Source organism: Syngnathoides biaculeatus, chromosome 12 (genome assembly GCF_019802595.1).
Source record: "Syngnathoides biaculeatus isolate LvHL_M chromosome 12, ASM1980259v1, whole genome shotgun sequence".
Lineage (NCBI taxonomy): Eukaryota > Metazoa > Chordata > Actinopteri > Syngnathiformes > Syngnathidae > Syngnathoides > Syngnathoides biaculeatus.
In genome coordinates this window covers 15,704,478-15,725,678 of record NC_084651.1, presented here as the reverse complement: position 1 = coordinate 15,725,678, position 21,201 = coordinate 15,704,478, and the positions used below count along the sequence as shown (strand labels likewise).

Below are 21,201 nucleotides of genomic sequence, written 5' to 3'. Positions count from 1 at the left end.
AGCACTGTTGCCTCTGTTTTGTTGCTTCCCCAGCTTTTAGAGCTCCCGCTGTGGGTGATTTGAATCATAATTTTAACTTCATCCGCCTACACTTAGGCCACCCTGAGCGAGGGTACGGGCCGCATGTGGGCCATGGGCCGCCTGGTGCCCATGTCTATTTGAGTGTACTTAACAGTTTGAGTCTCGACAGGCAGCAGGGTAAAATAATATTTAAGAAGTCAAAAAGGCAGACCAGTGGAGGTTTCTTGGAAGTCAGGCAGAGTGAGGTGGATGGATGCTTTGCTGACTCCGGGGCTGGCATCCGGCCTCTCAACCACTGGTGTACTGCTACTGTCATCTGGCTCACTGGAACATACACATACACACATTTGTAAAGTACATTTTGATGAGTCATGCTTGATATGGCCACAAAGTACGATATCCCACCGGCAGGGGTTAGAGCATTGGTTTGGTAAACCAGGGGCCATGAGTTCGTATCCCACTTGGGGTGTCCACTCCCCGAGAAGGGTTGTGTCAGGAAGGGCATCCAGCATAAAAAATGTGCCAAACAAATCTGAGCGTTCATCTGAGATGTCACGCTGTGGCGACCCGTAACGGGGCAAGCCGAAAGAAACTTATTTTCAGTAGGTACAGATTAGGTGAGGGATTAGTTATTTATTTCTAGATAGATCATGATTTTCATGTTCTGAATCTGAACGTCAATAGTTAATTATGTATTATAATTACTTAAAGAAAAAGGTGAATGCAGATATGCAGCATCCGTCGGACATTTGGAGGACGAAGTGCAGGTGAAGCCTCGTTCCGTGCGATATCAAACGACAATTGAAGACATTAGAACAATTAATGATGTGGACAGTATTGCAGGTGATGAGTATATACTGGTACGTATATGCCATCCTGAATGGACAACGGGCAACCATACCACATGTTTGAAAGCAAAGCAACAGCACATCCACTTCCATTCAAGACAACAATGATTTTTAATTTCCACTGAAATTTCCAAATGTTATCTTTTCCATTGTTATAACAAAAGATAAAGGAAGTAAACCTGCCATTTATTTAAAGGCGCAACTGCACATTACTCAGTTATAATCATTGCGTATTCACATCACACAGTTATAATGGCACATATCTACCACAACAGCATGCAGTTTACTAGCTAGCTATGCCTACTTTTGGTTATTTTCAAAAAAGAAGTTCGAGTCTACCATTTTGCTACCATGCTAGTGTTATCACTAGCAAAGCAAAGCGAAGCAAATATATTTGTCTAGCGCATTTCATATGCAAAGTTACTCAATGTGCTTTACATGATTAAAAGCATACAAATATATAAATAAAAACGTCTGAAAAAAGTACATTTAAAACAGCTTTTAGTGGAAGAAATATCACTTAAAAGTGGAAGTACTGTAAAACACATGAGAAAAAAATGAAGGCTTTTTTTAATCTGGATTTGAAAATACACACACTAACGTGAATATTTTGCTGCCTGCTTGCGAGCCACGTCATATGAAAAGTATGTGAAGATACCCCAAAAAATCCTTTAATGGCTAACCCAAAACGTAATTTCTTGAGCACCTGGTGACATGCATGTGTTTTTTTCCCCTCTTCTTTGACTTTGTTTTTTTTTCCACACATTGCCCTGGAGATCCATTGTTTGACAATGACTTGTTGTGGCCATGGTAACGGTTGTATCCGGTTGCAATGAAAGGTGTTACGTTTTCTGGTCACGGCTCCCTAACAGAATTTTATTTGACAAGATAAAGTCTAGTGATCGTAAAAGACAGGATACAGTGGTATTGTAATACATGTTGTTTAGTGTTGCCTCTGTCCGACCAAGATACGCAAGATTTTATGGTAGTATTCTGACATCGTGCAATCATGAAAGACCAAATTTTCTGGTCGTCTGAGCTATGTATTTGTTTGAAATACACAATGTGTAATTATCTTTCTTTTATGTTTATTTGGACAGTAAACCTTAACAGGGAATAGCATTAAACAGCTTGAAGTCTCTTATGACGAATCAACTGTTTACTATTTTCCAAAGCACTGCTTAACATATTAGAAACATATCAGCACATTATAAAGTACAATACATACTGTGCACACTGTCTACGTAGATACCGTATGACACTCACGTTGCACGGCTGACATCATAGCGACTTTGCCAAATTTGCAGCATTTCCTGACAGGTTTGTAAGGCCACAGCTGGGCCATACAAGACTTCTTCGAGCTTAGCCTTCGTGAACAGCAAACTAGAGAAAAAAAAACACATAAATCACGTGTATTAGATATACTGTACTCCAGATCGATGGTAGGGAGTATTTCTCCGGTCCGCGGTCAATCACTGGGCACATACTGCAGGTATGGACAAAAAAATTAACACCTTCAGTATTTACAATCCACACCCTAGATTTATTTTGTGATAACATTGATTTTTAATTCTCATTTCACCGTATTGATTATCTTGGCCTGAACTGTGGAATCACTGTAACATAGCTGATACGACCTCGTAAAGTATACAAAATTGAATACATGAAACCAGTTACATTTTCTTAGGTCAGTTGCCTGGTTTATAGTGCAGAGACAACGCCGTCCTCGGAGGCATGCATGCCTTAGACTACATTATACCTGTGTGCGTGTGTGTGTGTGTGTGTGTGTGTGTGTGTGTGTGTGCGTGTTTGCGATAGAATGTGCAGGTGTTTGTTAGTTCTCATCACTAAGAAGTGGTAGGAGAGACAGTGAGCACTAGAATCAACAAGATGATCTTGCTCCCCACTGCATCCTTGTTGTTTGTTGTTCCTCCAACGTTTGTATGTTCTATCAGATGGGGACGAGGAACGTGGACAGCAGATGGAGGAAACCAAGTGGATGCGGGGGATGAGCGATGGTGAGGCTCAATAGCAGAGTGAGAAGAGCTTTTGTCAGGTGAGAAAACTCAATGTGAAATGTGGCTTATTACCGGATCACGGGTCAGTAGACTACTGGGGGAAGGTTTGTGTCTGTGTGTGTGTGTGTGTGTGTGTTGACTAAGAGGGAGAAACGGAAGAGTTGAAGGCTCAAGTGTGTGGCAGAATGGGGCTGACTGTGAAGGGTACACCTGCTGTGTGTGTCTCTAGGCTCCCTATTACCGCTGTGGCAAAACGTTTAGAGGCATGTTGATGGTGTAAACCCATCCGAGTGTGACATGGCGTGTTGCTGTGTATCATGTGAGCTGCTTCTCTCTGTGGACTAATGAAAGGTGTTGATTGTCAAGTTAAACCACTTTAACTGAGTTTAATATAAGTTAGCGCTTTAGAAATGGCATTCAAAATAGGGATGTGATGTCCTTAAGTGATAAGCGGAGACACACGTGCACATTTGCACACACACACGCACACGTACACACACACACACATGCATATCTATACATGCTTATTGACAACAATACATTTTCTGAGCCGCTTATTCTCACAAGGGTCACAGGCGTGCTGGAGCCTATCTTCGGGTTGGAGGTACACCCTGAACTGGTTGCCAGCCAATCACAGGGCGCATAGAGTCAAACAACCATTCGCACTCACAATCATGCCAAAGACCAATTTAGAGTCTCCAATAAATGCATGTTCAAGGGACATGGGAGGAAAGCAGAGCGCCCGGAGAACCCACGCAGGCACGGGAAAAACATGGAAACTCCATGCAGGTGGGGCCAGGATTTGAACCCCGGTCCTCAGAACTGTGAAGCCAATGCTCTAACGAGTCACACAACCATGCTGCACATGCTTATTGCATGCATCCAATTCCTTGACAAAGTATAGAAAGCGTGAGGCCAATTTCGTTTGACTGGAAACATTTGGGTTTGAGACCAATAAGATGACAATGAGATGAGAGATTTTAGCTTATGTTTCCAGGTTTTTATATCAAATAAGAAGATGGCACATTTTGTTTGAACCTATAGAAGGATTTTGACTGCAAAATTAAGGAAAGATGTAACAAAACTATGGCTGATTATACTTCATACTGTCAGTCATCCAATGGGCAGACATGTAAGGTATTCCTATATTTAGAATGATCCTGAACGTAATATTGCTTTCAGAAAATTCATGTGTAATTCAGTTTGCTCACAAATGGCCATTTTCATGTGTAAACTGTTCAAAATAGTCCTTGGATGAGTATTGTTATTCAGCTCTCTTTCAAAGCCAGCATTTTCATTTAGTCCCCCAGTAAAGAGCAAGATTTTAATATACTGTAAGACGATTCCAGCCTCCTGGGAACGCACCTTGTGTGCATAAAGTGTCGTGTAGTGTTGGTGAGTGGATGGCAGTGAGCAGTCGCTCTGTGTACATGCTTAGTGGTGGCCATCTTTGAGCCAAGAGTGCCAGCATCAACTGCATTTAAAAATAGCAAGATAGCTGTGTTCCCTTGAAAAAAAAAGTGGTCCATCTACAGCATTACTCATTCTGCACTCCCACAGATCAGTTTGATTTCACTCCATCATGATTGGCTCTACACGCATGAACAAAACACAGAGAATACTTTATTAAAGCCACATACAGCCACAAGATGAAGAGTGTTTGATAAATGCAAAATCAAACGCCGGGATTCATCATTCTCTGTGGATTACTGTGACGCTAGGAGCAAGACTCACACAGCCCTCACATACCCGCTGTCACCCCAGGTCTCTCACTCTGATGCAAATGGCCATTTAACAGAGAAAAGTACATGCATATGCTGGTGTGATTTACAATGAAACTGGGGAAAAATAAGTGTTTCAAAGAAAGACAAGGGCGCATGAGAAATGGAGGAAGAAAAAATTTGGTTTGCAACAGCAAGATGACAGTTCACTGTGATGCAGAGAGGCAAAAGCTAACAGGGATCATACACATGCATGCACACACACCAAAATACAGTGAGACACATCACCAACGATGTGCAAGACTGAGATCCGAGACACAAGTACACCACGACCCCACACACCCACGACAAAATTTGCCTCACCAGCACAGTATACAGACAATTGCTGTGCAGATGTGCAACACTCACTCACTCACAACGCAAATAATATTCAAAGGGATTGTTATAGAGAATACGACTCCACAGGAGGGCAAGCACACTGACAACTCGCAACTGATTAAAATACACATCATGATTGTCGTCTGACCTCATGTGCCAATTTCTTTGTCACAACTGCGTGGGGTTGTCTGACTTACCATTGACTCATGAATGGCCTCTTTGTGCACAATCTGGTGCATTTCGACAAAATGACTGAAATAAGGAGGAAGGCTTGTTTATATAAATCTTATATCCTCCTTAGGGCTGAGTCGGCACCTATCTGAGTTGATTTTAGGATTAGAACCTCGTCACTTGAAAGCAGACTTACTAACCACTACTCAATCATATGATTAGGGTGTATTTCAAGATTAACAGATTTTTTTAAATTATTTTGGGATTGAATTAGAACTAACTCGCTCTGTTCATGCTACATTAACATAGTCCATATATCACAAATATGTATTTGTAACGGGTGTAGATTTGTAAGGAATTTTCACTGACGCAAGCAGTCTGAAAATAATAATAATGATTTTTTTAAAATCCTGCTGAACTTATTTTTTGACTCAATTTTTAATTCCAACTCAATCGAAAACATCTTTAGAATGGCAACTGATGCTGCATGCCCTACCCATGACCTCATAATCACCGGTGAAGGGGATTCCTGCCTCAAAAAGTGAAGGTGATTGGCTAGGACGGAAAAGGAGCACTTAAATGTAAATGCACTTTAAAAAGTAGTCAAGTGTCTCTCCAGAGGAGCGTGTCTGTGTTAGTGTGTGTGATTATGTCCTCTACAAAGAAATAACATTTCATTTTATATGCAAGCAGTGAAGTTTCTTAAGAGAGAGCCCTCTATAATTCTCTATTCTGTCGTGTTTTTTTTTTTTTTTTTTTTTGGGGGGGGGGGGGGATTTTCCTTCCCGGTGTCGCTGAAATTATACATTAATTTGTTGTTGTGTTACTGCATTATTACTCTCTTTCCGGCCTTTCTGTTGCAGCGATTTACACCGTCTGGTGGTCCTGAGGCTGAGGTGGTCAATACTGACCCCAAACGGCTGTATTGAGGAACACATTTGCAGGGACGAGAAACGCCAAGTAAACGCGTCTCAGAGATGATGCAACAATCTCTTCTAATATAATTTGAGCAAAATCACATGACCCGGACAGTTACTGTTACTTTCAATTTTAATCTGACTTCCACTAAATGAATTGATTCTTATTGTGTACTATTTTGTTGCTGATTTTATTGAGTACCATTTTATATAATTTAAAAATAGTTTGGGAAAAATCTAATCAAATAATAGAAACACTGACTGTGTTCGGAGTGCACATGCAGTCGTGGGTCAAAGCTACAGTGTTAAAAGGCTAAGGGGTGTATGACGGGAAATAGGTACCGCAATGCAGGCCTTCACTCTGGCACTTCTAAATAAGGCATTGCGAGTGTGTGTGTGTGTGTGTGCATGCGTTCGACTGGCCTCCAAGGCAGTGGAGCCGAGACACCCTATCCCTGCAAGATGACAAGTGTCGGTGCTGCGTGGCTTTCCAGGGTCTCCGGCTCGCACTCTTTATCGCTCTCAGTCGCTCTGCCACTGTCAAAACACTACGCAGTCTCAAAATGAATTGGATGGCTTGACTTTTTATGCCTTATTCCCAGTTGATCGATATGTGCATCAGTTTTTTTTCCTGCAGCATCTGTGCGTGGGATGGTGCTGAGGGTTTTACTTGAAGTTGTCGGGGTGTTGGCTGAGGGCCAGTCCCAGGGTGTCCAGGGCATGGCGGTGGTGTTTCTGAGCACTGAGGAGAAGGCTCAGCAAGTGGAGGGAGTGCAAGTCATCCCCTTGGATAGATAAAGCCTGCTGCAGGGGTTCCATAGCTGCTGATACCTGCAGATGCACAGCAATCAGGAGGGTAACTTTATCATTTGGTACGGTACACTTCAGACCAACAATTTTTTTTTTATCTGGAACGATGGTGACGGCTATGTAAACAATGCAGATGAAGAAGGGCATGGTATTCCAACTCAAATTATCATACTATCATATTATCTTGAGACAATGTGCGCTTTTGTTATTGTATTTGTGTGTTTTCACCTGCCGTACAAGCGCCAACTGCAGCGCCAGGCACATGGCAATGTGCGCATCCTGTGGGTCTAATGAATTAGCCCTGCAAAGACGCACACGTGAAGTCATGCAAGCTTAAGCTGGGCCAAAATGATCAGACTAAAAACTACATAGCTTAGTCGAGTTTTGAAGCTCTGCATGGAGTATATATGATACACTATATTAGCAAAAGTATCCGCTCACCTGCCTTGCTAAGCATATCAACTTGTCCCAAAGTGTGCACACGGTGGTGAGATCCGTACTCTGTGGCAGCCTAAAGAATTGATCCACACCAAACTGGCTCGTCCATATCTTTGTGGACAATGTTTTGTGCACTGCTGCATTTTTAGAAATTGAATAGAAATTGTCTTTTTAAGAGTTCAGAGTGCCTCTCACTACAACTAAAGGGCCAAAACTTTGGACAGAATCATTTTTATGAAAAATGGGATATCACTTGAGTGAATTAGGGCAGCTGAGCAAACACTTTTGGTAATAAGATAATTATTGATTTTAGTATTATTTCATGACTGAAAATACACCATTAGCTGAGGAATAATTGGAACTTACTTTCTCATAATTCTTAGTGCTTTTTTGTTGTATTCATTCCGATCTTCTTTCAAAGAGGCTACGAAAAATGACAGAACCAGCAGGTTTAATTTCAGTGCATATTACAGAGGATCATGTGATTAAGTGTTCAAATTTAAAGGTTATATTGTTTCAAATGGATGGAATTTATAAAATGTCAGTGCAGAATATCTTCAACTATGCCCTGTGCCTTTTAGCAGTTCAGTTTCTTGGTCCAAGTTCAATATTGTCAAGGAGAATGCATGCTTGGAGCAGATTTCTCATCTGGTTGGTTAAATAAACGTTTCAAAATGAACAAAGTTGTTTTGTGCATTATCACCATCAGAAGCTTGCAAACTGTATGAGAGTCCCAAAGCCAAGTAGGCCCTCGAAAGAGATTCCCCAGCTCCTTCTCCCATTGCCACCACACTTTGGGACAGAGCCTCTGCTTCTGAGAACTGAAACACACACACACACACACACACACACACACACACACACACACACACACACACACAACACACACACACACACACACAGTTCGTCAGACTGTTAGGTCAGTACAGATTGAAAACGGCAGATGCAACATGGGGCAAAGGGTGCAGTCGGGATTACTAAATGGATGCACCTGAAGGACGGACACACGAACGCTGACCCACTTATGCAACAGCACACTGTGGGCTATCGCCGGTGACACGGCTTGAAAAACAGTGTGTCACTTCGTTGGCGGGAGAGCTGCTGATGCTTGAGCACCGCACCAACAAACGGTTTGCTTTGACAGCCGTCATCCGCCCTCTTTCTTCCCTTCTCTGCTCTTTGTCGAAATCCTGCCTACACGCAGCTAGTCTCGTCAACAGATTATCCATATGCGTTTTAAGTTTTCTCTCAATCTACTCAGTGAAATATCTACAGTATGTTTCGCCCTAATGTTAGTTAGTTAGTTAGTTAGTTAGTTAGTTAGTAGTTAGTTAGTTAGTTTAGTTAGTTAGTTAGTTAGTTGAGTGATGTCATGATCATTCTGGAGGGTGGATGGTTCCAATGATGTCATTGCAACCGAAACTGTAAAACTAATTAACTATATGCACACTATGGAGTTTTGTTTTTTTTTCCAGACACATACCTGTGCGAGTATTCCACTTTGAGTAATTACTGATACTGAGTACCACAGCACAAGTTCTTTTGATGCATACATTTGCATGAATAATGCCAGGTAAATGTGAACAAAGACCTTTAATTCCTTTGTTCTATCGCGCATGACGATTTCCAGTGTGTGAAGCTGCGGCAGTGTAGCACCAACTACTGAGGAGGAGGAGGAGTTACTCGATCTCAAGATGTTTTTGCCCTAAGCAATGGTGGCTCAAATATTTGAAATACAGTCAGTGTGGACCTACCTGGTGTCAGTATTCATCCCTAATCCACATATTTATCCGACCTTCCCCAAAATGTATTTGGTTATTTCTCATCGCTCTTTATTGTGTAATAATTTCTTTTACTATTCAATCTTTTAAAATTCATAAAATGACCGCTGTGTTAAAGCTAGCGGCTGAGTTTTACGCAGCACAGCGATTAATGATCGCAGCAAACCGTAGACACAGATATGAGCATCAAAACATAGTCTGCTTGAAATGCTTACTTTGACAGGTCTCAACCGAACAATCTTCAGGTAGATGCTGTAATGAAACACCAAAAGAAAACTGCTTTTCAGGAATTTACAAATGCAGTTTTGGTGTGGTGATGTCAGAGGATTGTCAAGGTTACATCAGATTTGAAGTCCTGGTGATGGTGTTTTCCAACAAGCATCCACAGGAGAAAATATTGCACATTTGTATGTGGTGGTGTCTGGGCCATCTGATGGCAGATAATGGTGGCCCATTTATGTAATGCCCCACTGCGCTATGGCCACTGAGTCCCATTGTGATTAAGACCATAAGCTCCTTACTGTCTCTGGGCTAGCATGAGCTCCAGCCACTGGCAGATGTGTTCTCCACATTCACTCCTGTAAACTCCTCTTTTCTAATCTGATCCTTTTCTTTCTCTATCTTTCTGCCGCACCACCCCTGCCAACATCCCTCCGTTAATGCCACTTTCTCGATCGTGCCGAGGTCATGGACAACAGGACGAGCCAAGCTGTCGTGATTCTGGACATGCGCGTCTGCCTGAGTGACCTGAATGTGAATCTGATAACATGAGTGACACAAGTGATGGCGCTTGATAATGTCACATGCACAAACTGTACAGACAATGTGGGTACATCTATTGTCTCATGTGCATAAGTTTTCTTTATAGCTGCTGATCATAACTATTTACCGTGGAATGCAACCGTCTATTGAACTCTGACAGTAAATGTTACCATGTGTCAAATAAAGTATAGCTTGTGATTTAGTAAATCACTGACATCTTGTATCTTGAATAGACATCGCCCATGTTTGGAGACTGCGGAAGGAATTTTTAGTACTACCAGAGAACGCATGCAATTACAAAGACAAAATGAAAACCAGAACTGTGCCAAACCTGAGGCCCTCTTGTGTGGGGTTTGCATATTCTCCCCATGCTTGTCTGGGTTTTCTCCAGGTACATTTCAAAACATGCATTCTTGCTTCAGTGAAGACTAAATTTGTCAATAGATGTGAATGAGAGTGTGAATTATTGTTTTGATTGTTTTTGATTTGTGACCCGCAAATGACCGGGTCTTCAGCAGGTCTTAAAACAAGTTTTAGAAGTTTAAAAGAAGACAAGTGAAACTGCGCCTCAGGTATACTATGCACCCTTTTATGTGTATTATGATATGTTTTTATATTGGTGCGTATTGCATGTTGTATTCACCCAGTGCAGCTGACCAATGCAGACTTTTGCAGCCAACAGGGGCAGCAACGGGTCCTCTGGTCTCATCCTGGAACATTCTTTAAACACAGACACAGCACCAACCGCCTGAAATATGCACGCATAAATCAGTGACAAACTGTGATTTGCGTATATTTAGCAGTCAGTAATCCTGCAGACGCAGAAGACATGTATCACGCGTGAATGAAAACCATTTACTGGAAGCTATCCCTCGCAGATCCCTTCAAACCTGATGAGTACACCCTGAACATAGTGTATGTAAACCAGTCGCACACATGCATAAACACATATGCATAATCCTGCTGAGCCCTAAATAGACACGAAACTGACGACACTGAGGTGGCCTTTTCTCCTTCTTGAGTGTAGCTTATTTCCAGAGCTCTCCATTGATTTATACTGGGAACCGGATCAATTTTGGCACACAAACACGCCAAGACAGAGGGAGATATTCCCCTCAACCAGACAGTTGCGAGTTTGTATTCCTACCCAAGGTCAGCCCACGTCACCCACATTGCCTACGAATAATTGGGATTAGATGTTTGGTGGTGGTCAGGGGGGGATGTACGTGCAGAATGGCAGCCACATTTTTGTCAGATTGCCCCAAGGCAGCTGTGGCTAAACAAGCATCTTACTGCCACAAAGGTGTGGCAGAGGAGTGAAGAAATAATGCAAGGAATGCCGTTTTTATGATCAAAATAACAGTATTTTTCAGACTATAATTTACAGTTTTTTTCATAGTTTGCTACTTCTGTATTTCTGAAAATTCAGCATTTTAACATTAGCTGTAACTTATAACAACTGAGAAGGACTGAACAAAAATGCCATTGAAGAGAAAATCATATTCTGCAGATTATTTTATACAACATGGTTATGGTGTTGCTGACCAATGATGACAAAAGTACTTATAATTAATGCGAGTTCTGGTGCATCATACATTGTTAGATTAAGCTTCATGTAGGCGTTGAGACTTGCGTCCGTTTATAGTGAATTTAATTCAATTTGATTTCCATCATGATGGTACGATGGTGAACGGTTCTTGCCGACAAAGGCATGTCTTTTATCCGTTTGATTATCTTGTTTTCATGCAAAGTTGGCAAAATGTTTATCGGCAACATTGTGTTTTGCCATACTCCCCATCTGATCACAGTAGAACCCTCCCACTCCACAAAGGCTGTCCGTTCTTGTTGAAAACTTCAGTACTCCACATATTTTTTTCTTTGCGCGACCTTTGTCAAAAGCGTTTCCATTATTACGTAGTAGTTCTGACACGATCGGCATTCGACCCGAAGCCTGTGGACTATGGCAACTCCACGAGGACAAACCTTTTCTGGGTCATTTGCGTTGCCTGCATGACAGAATTCACATGTACAGTATGTCGTTATGAGGGCTCCGCGAGCCATTATGCAACCACCAAAAGAGCCAGGTATGGCTCGCGAGCCAGAGGTTCCTGAACACTGCGGTGGGAGCAGTGGATGACGGATGGAGAGCACAGCTTCCGGGTGAATCCGCCATGCAACTTTCCGGGAAGTCATTGGATGGCTCGACAAAGTATGGGCTTCCGTGACAACCAAAACCGGGTATTTGGAGTGACACAGATGATTTTGGTAAACTTCTTAGTATGTTATTTATGCTATAGTTATCGGAATAACTCTTAATATGTTAATGTTAACATACCAGGCAAGTTCTCAGTAGTGTCATGTAACGTAAGCATACCGTTCAGCCTGTTGTTGCCTCTATTCAATTTTTATTTTAAATTGTTTGTCATTTAAATTTTAAATGACATGTCTGTTCTTGGTGTTGGAGTTTATGAAATACATTTCCCCCAAAAATGCGACTTACACCCCAATGTGACTTATACATTTTTTTCCTCGTTTTTTATGCATTTTATGTCTCGTGTGACTTGTACTCCGGAGCGGCGTGTAGTCCGGAAAATATCTTCTGCACTGTTAACTGATGGAATCAATATTTCAGGATCGTTTCCACTGAAAATTGTGGTGTAGTGCTAGCTAGTACATTTTGCACCTTGTCTATTCAAACAATATTTTGTTATTGCTATCAGTGGCTTAGCCTACTGCCATTGCAAGAAGAATGAACATTAATCTGTTGCTACCATTTGTTCCTTGTTTTGGAATGACAGATGTCTGGAGCAAAAAAAGTTGAGTGTGAAACAAGTTGGTAATGGCATTTAAGGTGAAATAACCTGACCTTTCCAGAAGCCATGAGTGAGAGGCCCAGCTGGTACCAGAGGTGGAATTCATTGAAAGAAAACTTCATTGCCCGTTCCAGACACTGCAAGAATTAATGCAAAATATTGACTATTGTTGAATATTCAGAAAGCTAATATGTGTACTGTATGCAAGTCCAGTTGGGGGCACCCAGTCCACCAAGGTAAAACTATCAGTTGATCTTATTATATACGTAGCTATATTTATATAAAAAAAAAAAAATCTGCCCAATATTTCTTCCTTTTTGAAGAAAAGATATTGTGGAGTACAGAAGAACTCAAGTTAAGTACAAACTATCTATTAAATCTATTATATTTCTTAACACTGCAACAGCCAGCTCACCATGCAGTCCTGCCAAATGTTAAACAGCAAAACAGACAACTAGTAAGATGGTTGAAACCACTTGACATGAACAAATAAAAAAGGTTTTGGGTCTCCTTGGCTCCACAAATCACCAACTTGGTAGCTATGTGAAATCAAATCTCGAAATAATCTGTTGTAAACAAGATGAGAAAATCAAATCATAACATATCTACAGATTACATTTACATTCAGGTGTGCCACAGGGGAGAGGAATCGTCCTGATGATTATTTGGGCCCGTGACTCACAACGGTCCTGGAAAATAGTCCTTTAAATTTGCCGCTGATGTGGTGGAGCGCAAACTTTTTAGTTTAAGGTAATTAAGTTTCTTACACCGGCACATAGGGCACATTTTCAGAGGTAAGAAATCTTATGAGAATGAGATTAAGAGAGGATCAAACTCAAAATTGAATAGGAATGAGATAGGCAGTAAGTAGGATAGCGTATGGAGTGAACGTGGGAGAAAGAGAACAAAATGGACTTTAAAGGGAGGGACATACTTACTGTAATCCCTTTAGCACAGTTCGGCAAAGCCATTTATTAAAAAGGTTTGGTGAAGACAAGGCTGTCCCTATCACATCTCTCACTCATTTGCAAGACTTCATGCACATATAGTGGACATGTACTGTATGTGCGTGCCTCCACAAACCTCAGACAACATAGTGACCTGCCCCCTCCTAACCATGCCGATAGTGAGAAGGTCGTAGACGGAGAGCGAATTCTGCAGGGTGACCTGGCGAGCCTCGGCCTGATCAGGCAGGCGACTGATGACTGCATCGCCGCTGGCCTGGAATAAAACAATAAATATTTGACCTTGAGAAGAAAAAATAAAACAACAATTGATGCAGAGAACAACATGAATGGTAAAGGTTTCTCTAGAGTATGCATGCACTGTATGTACGTGTGTGTGTGTGTTTATGTCTCACCATGGACTCTGTGATGAGAAGCAGCAACACAGCCTCTTCTACCACATCCTGGGGACAGAAGCAACTGCAGTGACAAAAGAAACACACACGACTATTCAAAGTCTTTCTTGTTGACGTACATGCAAACCCACATACGTATATTCATTTCAGCATTTTGAGTCGCCAAGAGAGTCCGATTTCAGACTGGCCAGGCGTGTAACCCAACACGAGCCACCCTAGGAGTGTCACCACTACACAAAATGTTGTCAGATATATTTCGCACAGTCTTTAATAACTCCATTCCCAGCTCATACATATGTCTCATTGACCACTTTCGGCACGAACCTATTAAGGAAAGGTGTCAAGACGCCATTGGGCTTGAAAAAGAGGTATGACACGACACAAGTGCGACAAATAATACTTTGGAGAAGCTGCTACCCATCATGAATTGTGTCACTTCTCCGCATGGACTGAGATCTTTTTTTTTTTCTTTGAAAATGTGGGTGGATAAGGGCTCGCAAGGTCTGCCTTACGAGAGAGGGAGACACAGGGATGAGTCATCGGAATGGTGACATACTTTTGTGTCCAAATGCAGATAATATATAAGAGGGCGTTAAATTGCAAGTGCTGTCATGCAGACTCGTTGGATTCTCTCCCCATTTGACCATTTTGAACATGAATGGATAATAATAATAATAATTGCATTTTAGCATGAAACATGTCATTTTGATTCAAAAGTTTCAACAGACTGGTGTGATAACCATTATGAAATGAAATGAAATTTGGTAATTATTTACTAATGGTGTTAATATAGAGCAGCAACAGCATAAACCTTACATTGGGTTATGATATTTCTACGATATTTCTCGTATCTGTAATTGTATCCAGATTCTCACCAAATTCAAACAGCTCTTCTTTGATCCATGCGCCAATTGATTTGTAATTTTACAGTAATCCTCTCAACTACATCATATTTTAACTATGTCAAAGTTGCCTTGAAAAAGTTCATTAACACCAAAGAACTAATTGCGGTCTATTCCCAGTACTATAAATTTGCTTGGATGTCGGTACTAAGATTTTCTAATAAGGAATGGCAACTTGTGATGACTCCAATGTGAAAATATAGAAACAGAACTGGATCTGGATAACAATTTTTCTTGAACTCGTCAAAATCAATACGAAGAAGCACGGTGATGTGAAAAGCAAAGCAAAAGCGTCGAAACCTGTCAGTCATGTAACGCTGTGGTGGTTTGATGGTGGGGTAGAGCGCATCTTTGAAGGTGGCGGCTCCCTCTCTCCGGAGCCAGGCAGAGGGTGGGGGGCCCAGTGGGGGCCAGTAACTGTCCTCAGTCACTGAGCTCAGCAGCACCTCCGCGAGCTTCCTCGCAGCAGCCTGGTCACGTATTAAAACAGTATTAGCAGTCTAACTGTTTTGAATTACTCACGAGGGGACAGCATTTTGCCAACACTATGCTGACTCATGCTGTCCCATTCAAAGTCTGTGTTTTTTGTGTAGAATACACTAACATTGCAATTAGATTCCATCCTTTGCATCTTTATGTGAGGCAGCTCACCTTCCTGAAACCCTGAGACCCTCGTGACTCGACCACCCTCATCACACGACGTAGTTGGTGGGCACCTTGTGCTAGATGACTAGCAAACAGAAGTTATTTTGGTGATTTTCCAATTGGAAAGCATTAAAATAAAAACACGTTAAAGGATGAGCTGTTGAGAAAAGACATTGCTATGCAAACAGAAAATATGGAATTATTCATAGAAGTGGCCTTATGTCGGCGCAGCTGATAAAGAGTTGGCCTCACAGTTCTGAGGACCCGGGTTTGATCCTGACCCCGCCTGTGTGGAGTTTGCATGTTCTCCCCGTGCCTGTGTGGCTTTTCTCTGGGCACTGTGGTTTGTCTCCTACATACCAAAAACATGCAACATTAATTGTACTCTCTAAATTGTGATTGTGAGTGTGGATGTTTGTCTTGATGTGCCCTGCGATTGGCTGGCAATCAGTTCAGGGTGTACCCCGCCTCCTGCCCTTTCACAGCCGGGATAGGCTCCGGCACTCTCCCCACGACCCTCTTGAGGATAAGCAGCAAAAGAAAATGGATGGATGGATTCATAGACGTCCTCAATGCAAGTATATCCACTATCATTCAGTTGTATGTAGTTTACTGGAATTCTTTTGTTTATGCTAGACATTACTGTACTATTACCGTCAGAATGGTACAAAATGTCAGAAAGGATATGCATACTTAAGCGATTTTTGATATTAAATTCGGGCGAAAATTATTCCTATACATAAAACGTTTGACTCTGCATCATTATCATAGCCGTGCAGTTTGAACGTCACTTAATAAGAGGCAACCCTTCTAGTAAGTCGAGGAGCAATACTGACGCCTACTGGGGAAATTTTCTAACGCATCCAGTAAATAATTCACTGCTTAAATTCTCCTAGTCACACTTTGCTCTGCAGTCACCGAGAAGTACATCAGTATCTGGATTTGTGTGTCTGTGTGCATGAACTCACCCTCTCTGCAGCAAACACAGGTAAGCACTCTGGAGGGCTGCCTGTAGGAAGAAACCCAGGTCAAAGTCCACGGGTGGCAAAACTTTGGATGTCTTTGTCTGGGGCGTCGTAACTGTCTGCAAATAAATGTTTACAGCAAGGGAATGTTAGAAACTTACCAACATCCAAGTCAACAAGTGAGATTTTATTGACTTTATTAAAACGATGTCTCCATCCATCAGCATGGGCAACAGTCAAAGGTGCGCTAACAATTCTGTGCTTAACTGAAATGCCGCTGCCAAAATGCTTGTAAGATGCACCTTATCGAGCTCTTGCAGATAGGACAGAGCCGCATCGCAGGCCATGAGGAAACAGGACAGACTCTCCTCCTCCCTCTCCAATAGACGGATACGGGACACTGATGAAAGTGCCTGGTGGTCCAAAGAAAGCCCTGGAACCCATGCAGATGCCACAGTCAGGAATTTAAAAAGCAAAACAGTATGACACACTAAAATTGTCACTCGATAATCATTCTTTCTGCAGCTTTAGCGTATAAATCGATAAATGAAGGTTAAAAAGAATGTGGGGCAGCAGGCAGGCCAGTGAGTCACTGTGTATTGATGATGGATGGATGGATGGATGGATGGATGGATGGATGGATGGATGGATGGATGGATGGATGGATGCAATGACTGATGTAAATAGGTACTGCGTGCCAGAAATAAATTCCCGTTTTCTGTTTGGGACTGGAAACACAAAACAGGTCCCACAGACCCGAATTCCATATGGGGCTCGTTTGGCGTTTGGGAAGAAAAAGAAAAAAATGTGTTCAATAGGGCTGAGTCAGTCTAGTGTAGACTGGCTTACTTACTTTTATGTTCTGCTTGTGTTGCGGAAATTGACTTGCATGGATTAAATTTCAACAGAAATTAAAATTGAAATCTATGACTTGAAAAGAAGTAGCGCTATAATTCATAAATGTGATTTTATAAAAAGGTAAGGGGGAACTATTAACCATGTATGTTGAATACATGGCTTGTAATCGGGGTGGCTTCATCTAGCCGCGATCTTCAACTCTTGCCGGAGCGCTCGGGGTCCAAATTTGAGGCAGTTGGAGTGAAAATAAGCAGCTCCCTATCTGGTCTTCACTCAGAAAAGGATGGAGGGTCTTCTCCGGGTTGAGCGAGACATACTGCCCCAAGTGAAGGGCTACAGTATCTATGGGGCTTTGTCAGGGAAGAATGGAACAGTAGATGGACAGGTGAATGGACCCAAGACACGCTGGAGAGACTATATCAATGGTCTGGGCTGGCCCGGTGATGGCTCGAGATCCCCCCGGCTGAACTGGACAAAGTGGTGAGAAATGGATGGATGGATGGATGGATGGATGGATCCTATTGTGTATATTCTTCATCAGTGTATACACTACCATTCGTTATGTTTTCAGTAATTCTAATCAGGCATTCTCCGTAGACCAGTGGTGTGCAATTACTTGATTGTAAAAATGTTTGTCTTCTAACTTTGGAATCCGTGAAACGTTCACTTTCAAAAGATTGTTGAAAAAAGTCATTTTTTAGAAAATGTATTTTTGGTCATTTGTCCTGCATTTAACACAATTTATTTTATTGAATTAGTTGCTTTTAATTATCAGTAATCGTGATTAAATTGAAACAAATGAAATGGAAAAATGTGCATAGTGTATTATTTTCAAATTCACTATTTCACATATTTTTAAAAAAATATATATATATATATTTTTTTTTACCTCATCTATATATTACCTGTCCCATTTGTCCCTTTTAAAAATCCAATGCAACCTTTATCCAGAAAACTGTCTGAGATTAAGCAAGGATTGACTTTTTGGTACTTCTTAACAAAGTTTAAAAGAATAATAATACTGTGACCGTTTATCTGTAAACCGTAAAGCATTTGAACTCTTGTCAGTATCAACTTTCTGAGCCAGAAGGAGGCCTGATATGGTCAGTAGCTTCAGGCAGGACATCGAGCCTAATCAAATAAGCAGTACTTCAAATAGACATCATCGCCAAAATATTCCAAGCAGACTTCAGGACTGGAAGATTTACAGAAAGAGAAGCAACTCCCAAAGGAATAGCTGAACTTTCTCCTGTACCCTTGAACATCATCCACTGTATATTAGTCCTTCTTAAAACCATTTCAAAGATTTTCCAAGACGCCAAAATGTGATTAAAATCTGCCAGTGACTGTGACCTGATTATATTGGAACTAAAAGGAAGTCACATCTGCTCATCAGGAAATATTGGGTATAATGAGATGATGATGATAAAATGATTATCCGGTATTATACATATTGTCCTGTTCTATGGATTCTACCCTTGACTTTTTCCATAGTACACTACGTACCTGAGAGTGAGTACAAGTATCTATGTATTGGCTGACAGTTTGAGCTTAAAAATGAATGTAGTTTGTGTCCTGATGCCTCATATACTGTACAGTACTGTGCAACCGTCCATTCAACAACAACAACAAAAATACTTGCAATGGGGAGCCAAAAAATAAAGGATGGAAGGAAAAAGGTTGACAATTAGCCTTAAACAGATAGATATTGTAAGATTTTCAAGTAGGGTAACATTTTTCCCACGGGTCACTTTGTCGATACAGTTTCCGTCACAGGGCTGTTATGTCTGTGTATCCATAAAAACCTGAATTGCAAATTCATGCATAACTAAAGTAAATGATAATTGTTTGTTCAACCAATGCTAAAATCAGTGTTAAAAAGGATTTGGTAAGCAAAACTGCTTTATTTATTACATATGGCAATCAGTACAGATTTAAGCAAGAATTTTGAGAGTTGACTCACATGGTTTGCCTCTGTGGGCCACCTAAAATGATGTTGCAGGCCTGCTGTTTGAAACCTGTGCCTTCAATGTTCCAACCCAGACAAAAGTAATAGAATAACAACGCCATAGTGCGCCCTTTCTCGTTCAGACAGCTCAATAAGTCATGGAGAGCTGAGAGAATGATTCAGGTATGGAGAAATGTTCAAGTTTGGAACTTGAGGCTCTTTCTTCATTTCTGTTTAACAAAGTAAAACAAAACTATAGAACCATGAAATTCACAGGCAAAGAAAGTGGTGCTTCAATCTATTTCTTCTCTACCTTTTGATCCAGACAGATACCGTATTTGTGAGGGATTCAGGTTTCAAGTGGAACTGTTGCAGAATAAAAGTGTTTATTTACAGATTAAGACAGATATTTTTTTATCTTAAAGTTGTGAGTTGTATTCTGCTAAACTACCATAAGCTCTAATTAGTAGGCTATTAAGCAGGACTTTAAAATGATTTTGTGAACATTTGTGTCCGTCTGGAAAAAGAAACACGCAGCTCAGGGTGTCATTGTGGACAGCGTTTTTGGGTCAGGCCCTACCCAATGCGTACTCCTTTGTACCATAACAGACATGCTGAGAGTTAAGTGATCAAATGTATAAAAACTGGTGGATACAAATATGTTCGTAGTACCTTTAATTACAAAGGCCTCGGCCAGTAAGCGGAGGTGGTAGGTGGGTTGGTTTTCCTGTGTCAGCTCTTCCAGTCCCACCCTTGCGCACATTCCCTGGGCATCCCGGTGACAGCCCTGCACATAGTGCACTTTGGCCATCAGCAGCAGAGCCTCGTTCAAATACCGGGGCTGAAGGACAAAGAGGGGAAAGCAGAGAATGGTATAGATTGCTTTTTTTGGTTGCTTCGACTTAAAAAAAAACTGACTGGGGTTAAATCGTGTAAGCTTGATAGGGACACATGAATGAAATAGCTCTTAAAAGGAAAGCGATCGCCCCACTTGACTCACAGTGAGACGGCCTCGGCTCAGGATGATGTTGAGGTAGTTTTTGGCCCGGCATAATCTTGGTTGCATCTTGTCTATCAAAGGTGTGGACTTCCTTAACAGGTCCCCATTTTCCTGCAGGGACTCTTCCAGCAGGGCTTCAGCTAACAGCAGTGTCCCATAGTCATCTGAAGGCAGGATAATTAAAAATAAAATAAAACAAATCCATGGTGAAGAGAGTCTCTTGAAACTCTACGCTCAAAATAAGTCATCAGTCCTTTTTTAATACATTACAACCAGTTCATTAGATATTGTTCAAGATCAGGAATAGAAACAGTTTAACGCCATTGTTTCTATCTTCGATGACATTTTAGAATGGGACCACTAAATCAGAAGGCTGCATACAGTTTAGAGATAGAGTAGACTGGGTGATTTTCCAGTATACACACTCTGTTCAGTGTTTTGCTTGTGTTCCAGTGCCAGTTCAGTGAGCAGTGTTTATGTCTTGACATACTTTACCACTTCGTTTCATGAGACTAAAATGACGTGAACAAATGAAAGGATGTGCATGCACTCAAAACCGGACCTACCTAATTTAAGGTTTAGGCCACAGCTGCCCGAATTGAACAGATTTGGGAATTGCCTAAATGATTTGTTGTCTAAAGAGGCCTTGTCAGATTGAAGTTACTGTATTTACTTGCACGTAGTGGAATAAAATATTTTTTTGTGGTATGTATTTCCTTCCTATTATTTAATTTTTTTTTAGATGTACCGGTACACTGTGGCACTCAGTAGAGACGTTCAGGGCTCCTGTGCTGACTTAAACACGATCAGAAGCACTTACATAAATTTACAATTTAGATGCAATT

The 21,201-nt window shown here is 41.3% G+C and overlaps 1 protein-coding gene across 3 annotated transcripts in view; it reads right to left on the bottom strand.

Moving 5' to 3' along the window:
- ttc7a (tetratricopeptide repeat domain 7A) overlaps positions 1 to 21,201 on the bottom strand; it is a 43,721-nt gene that overhangs the window by 19,489 nt on the left and 3,031 nt on the right. For 2 of the 3 annotated variants that reach the window (XM_061837657.1, XM_061837656.1), the window contains 16 exons: positions 20,357 to 20,520; positions 20,029 to 20,197; positions 16,853 to 16,983; positions 16,554 to 16,669; positions 15,592 to 15,670; positions 15,241 to 15,410; positions 14,039 to 14,102; positions 13,762 to 13,899; positions 12,732 to 12,815; positions 10,509 to 10,613; positions 8,026 to 8,143; positions 7,689 to 7,746; positions 7,113 to 7,185; positions 6,745 to 6,905; positions 2,136 to 2,252; positions 233 to 345 (listed from right to left, as the gene is read on the bottom strand). In XM_061837657.1, the coding sequence (XP_061693641.1) occupies positions 233 to 345; positions 2,136 to 2,252; positions 6,745 to 6,905; positions 7,113 to 7,185; positions 7,689 to 7,746; positions 8,026 to 8,143; positions 10,509 to 10,613; positions 12,732 to 12,815; positions 13,762 to 13,899; positions 14,039 to 14,102; positions 15,241 to 15,410; positions 15,592 to 15,670; positions 16,554 to 16,669; positions 16,853 to 16,983; positions 20,029 to 20,197; positions 20,357 to 20,520 (1,860 nt within the window). The remainder of the gene's footprint in view (positions 1 to 232; positions 346 to 2,135; positions 2,253 to 6,744; positions 6,906 to 7,112; positions 7,186 to 7,688; positions 7,747 to 8,025; positions 8,144 to 10,508; positions 10,614 to 12,731; positions 12,816 to 13,761; positions 13,900 to 14,038; positions 14,103 to 15,240; positions 15,411 to 15,591; positions 15,671 to 16,553; positions 16,670 to 16,852; positions 16,984 to 20,028; positions 20,198 to 20,356; positions 20,521 to 21,201) is intronic. The other variant, XM_061837658.1, reaches the window with a different exon arrangement.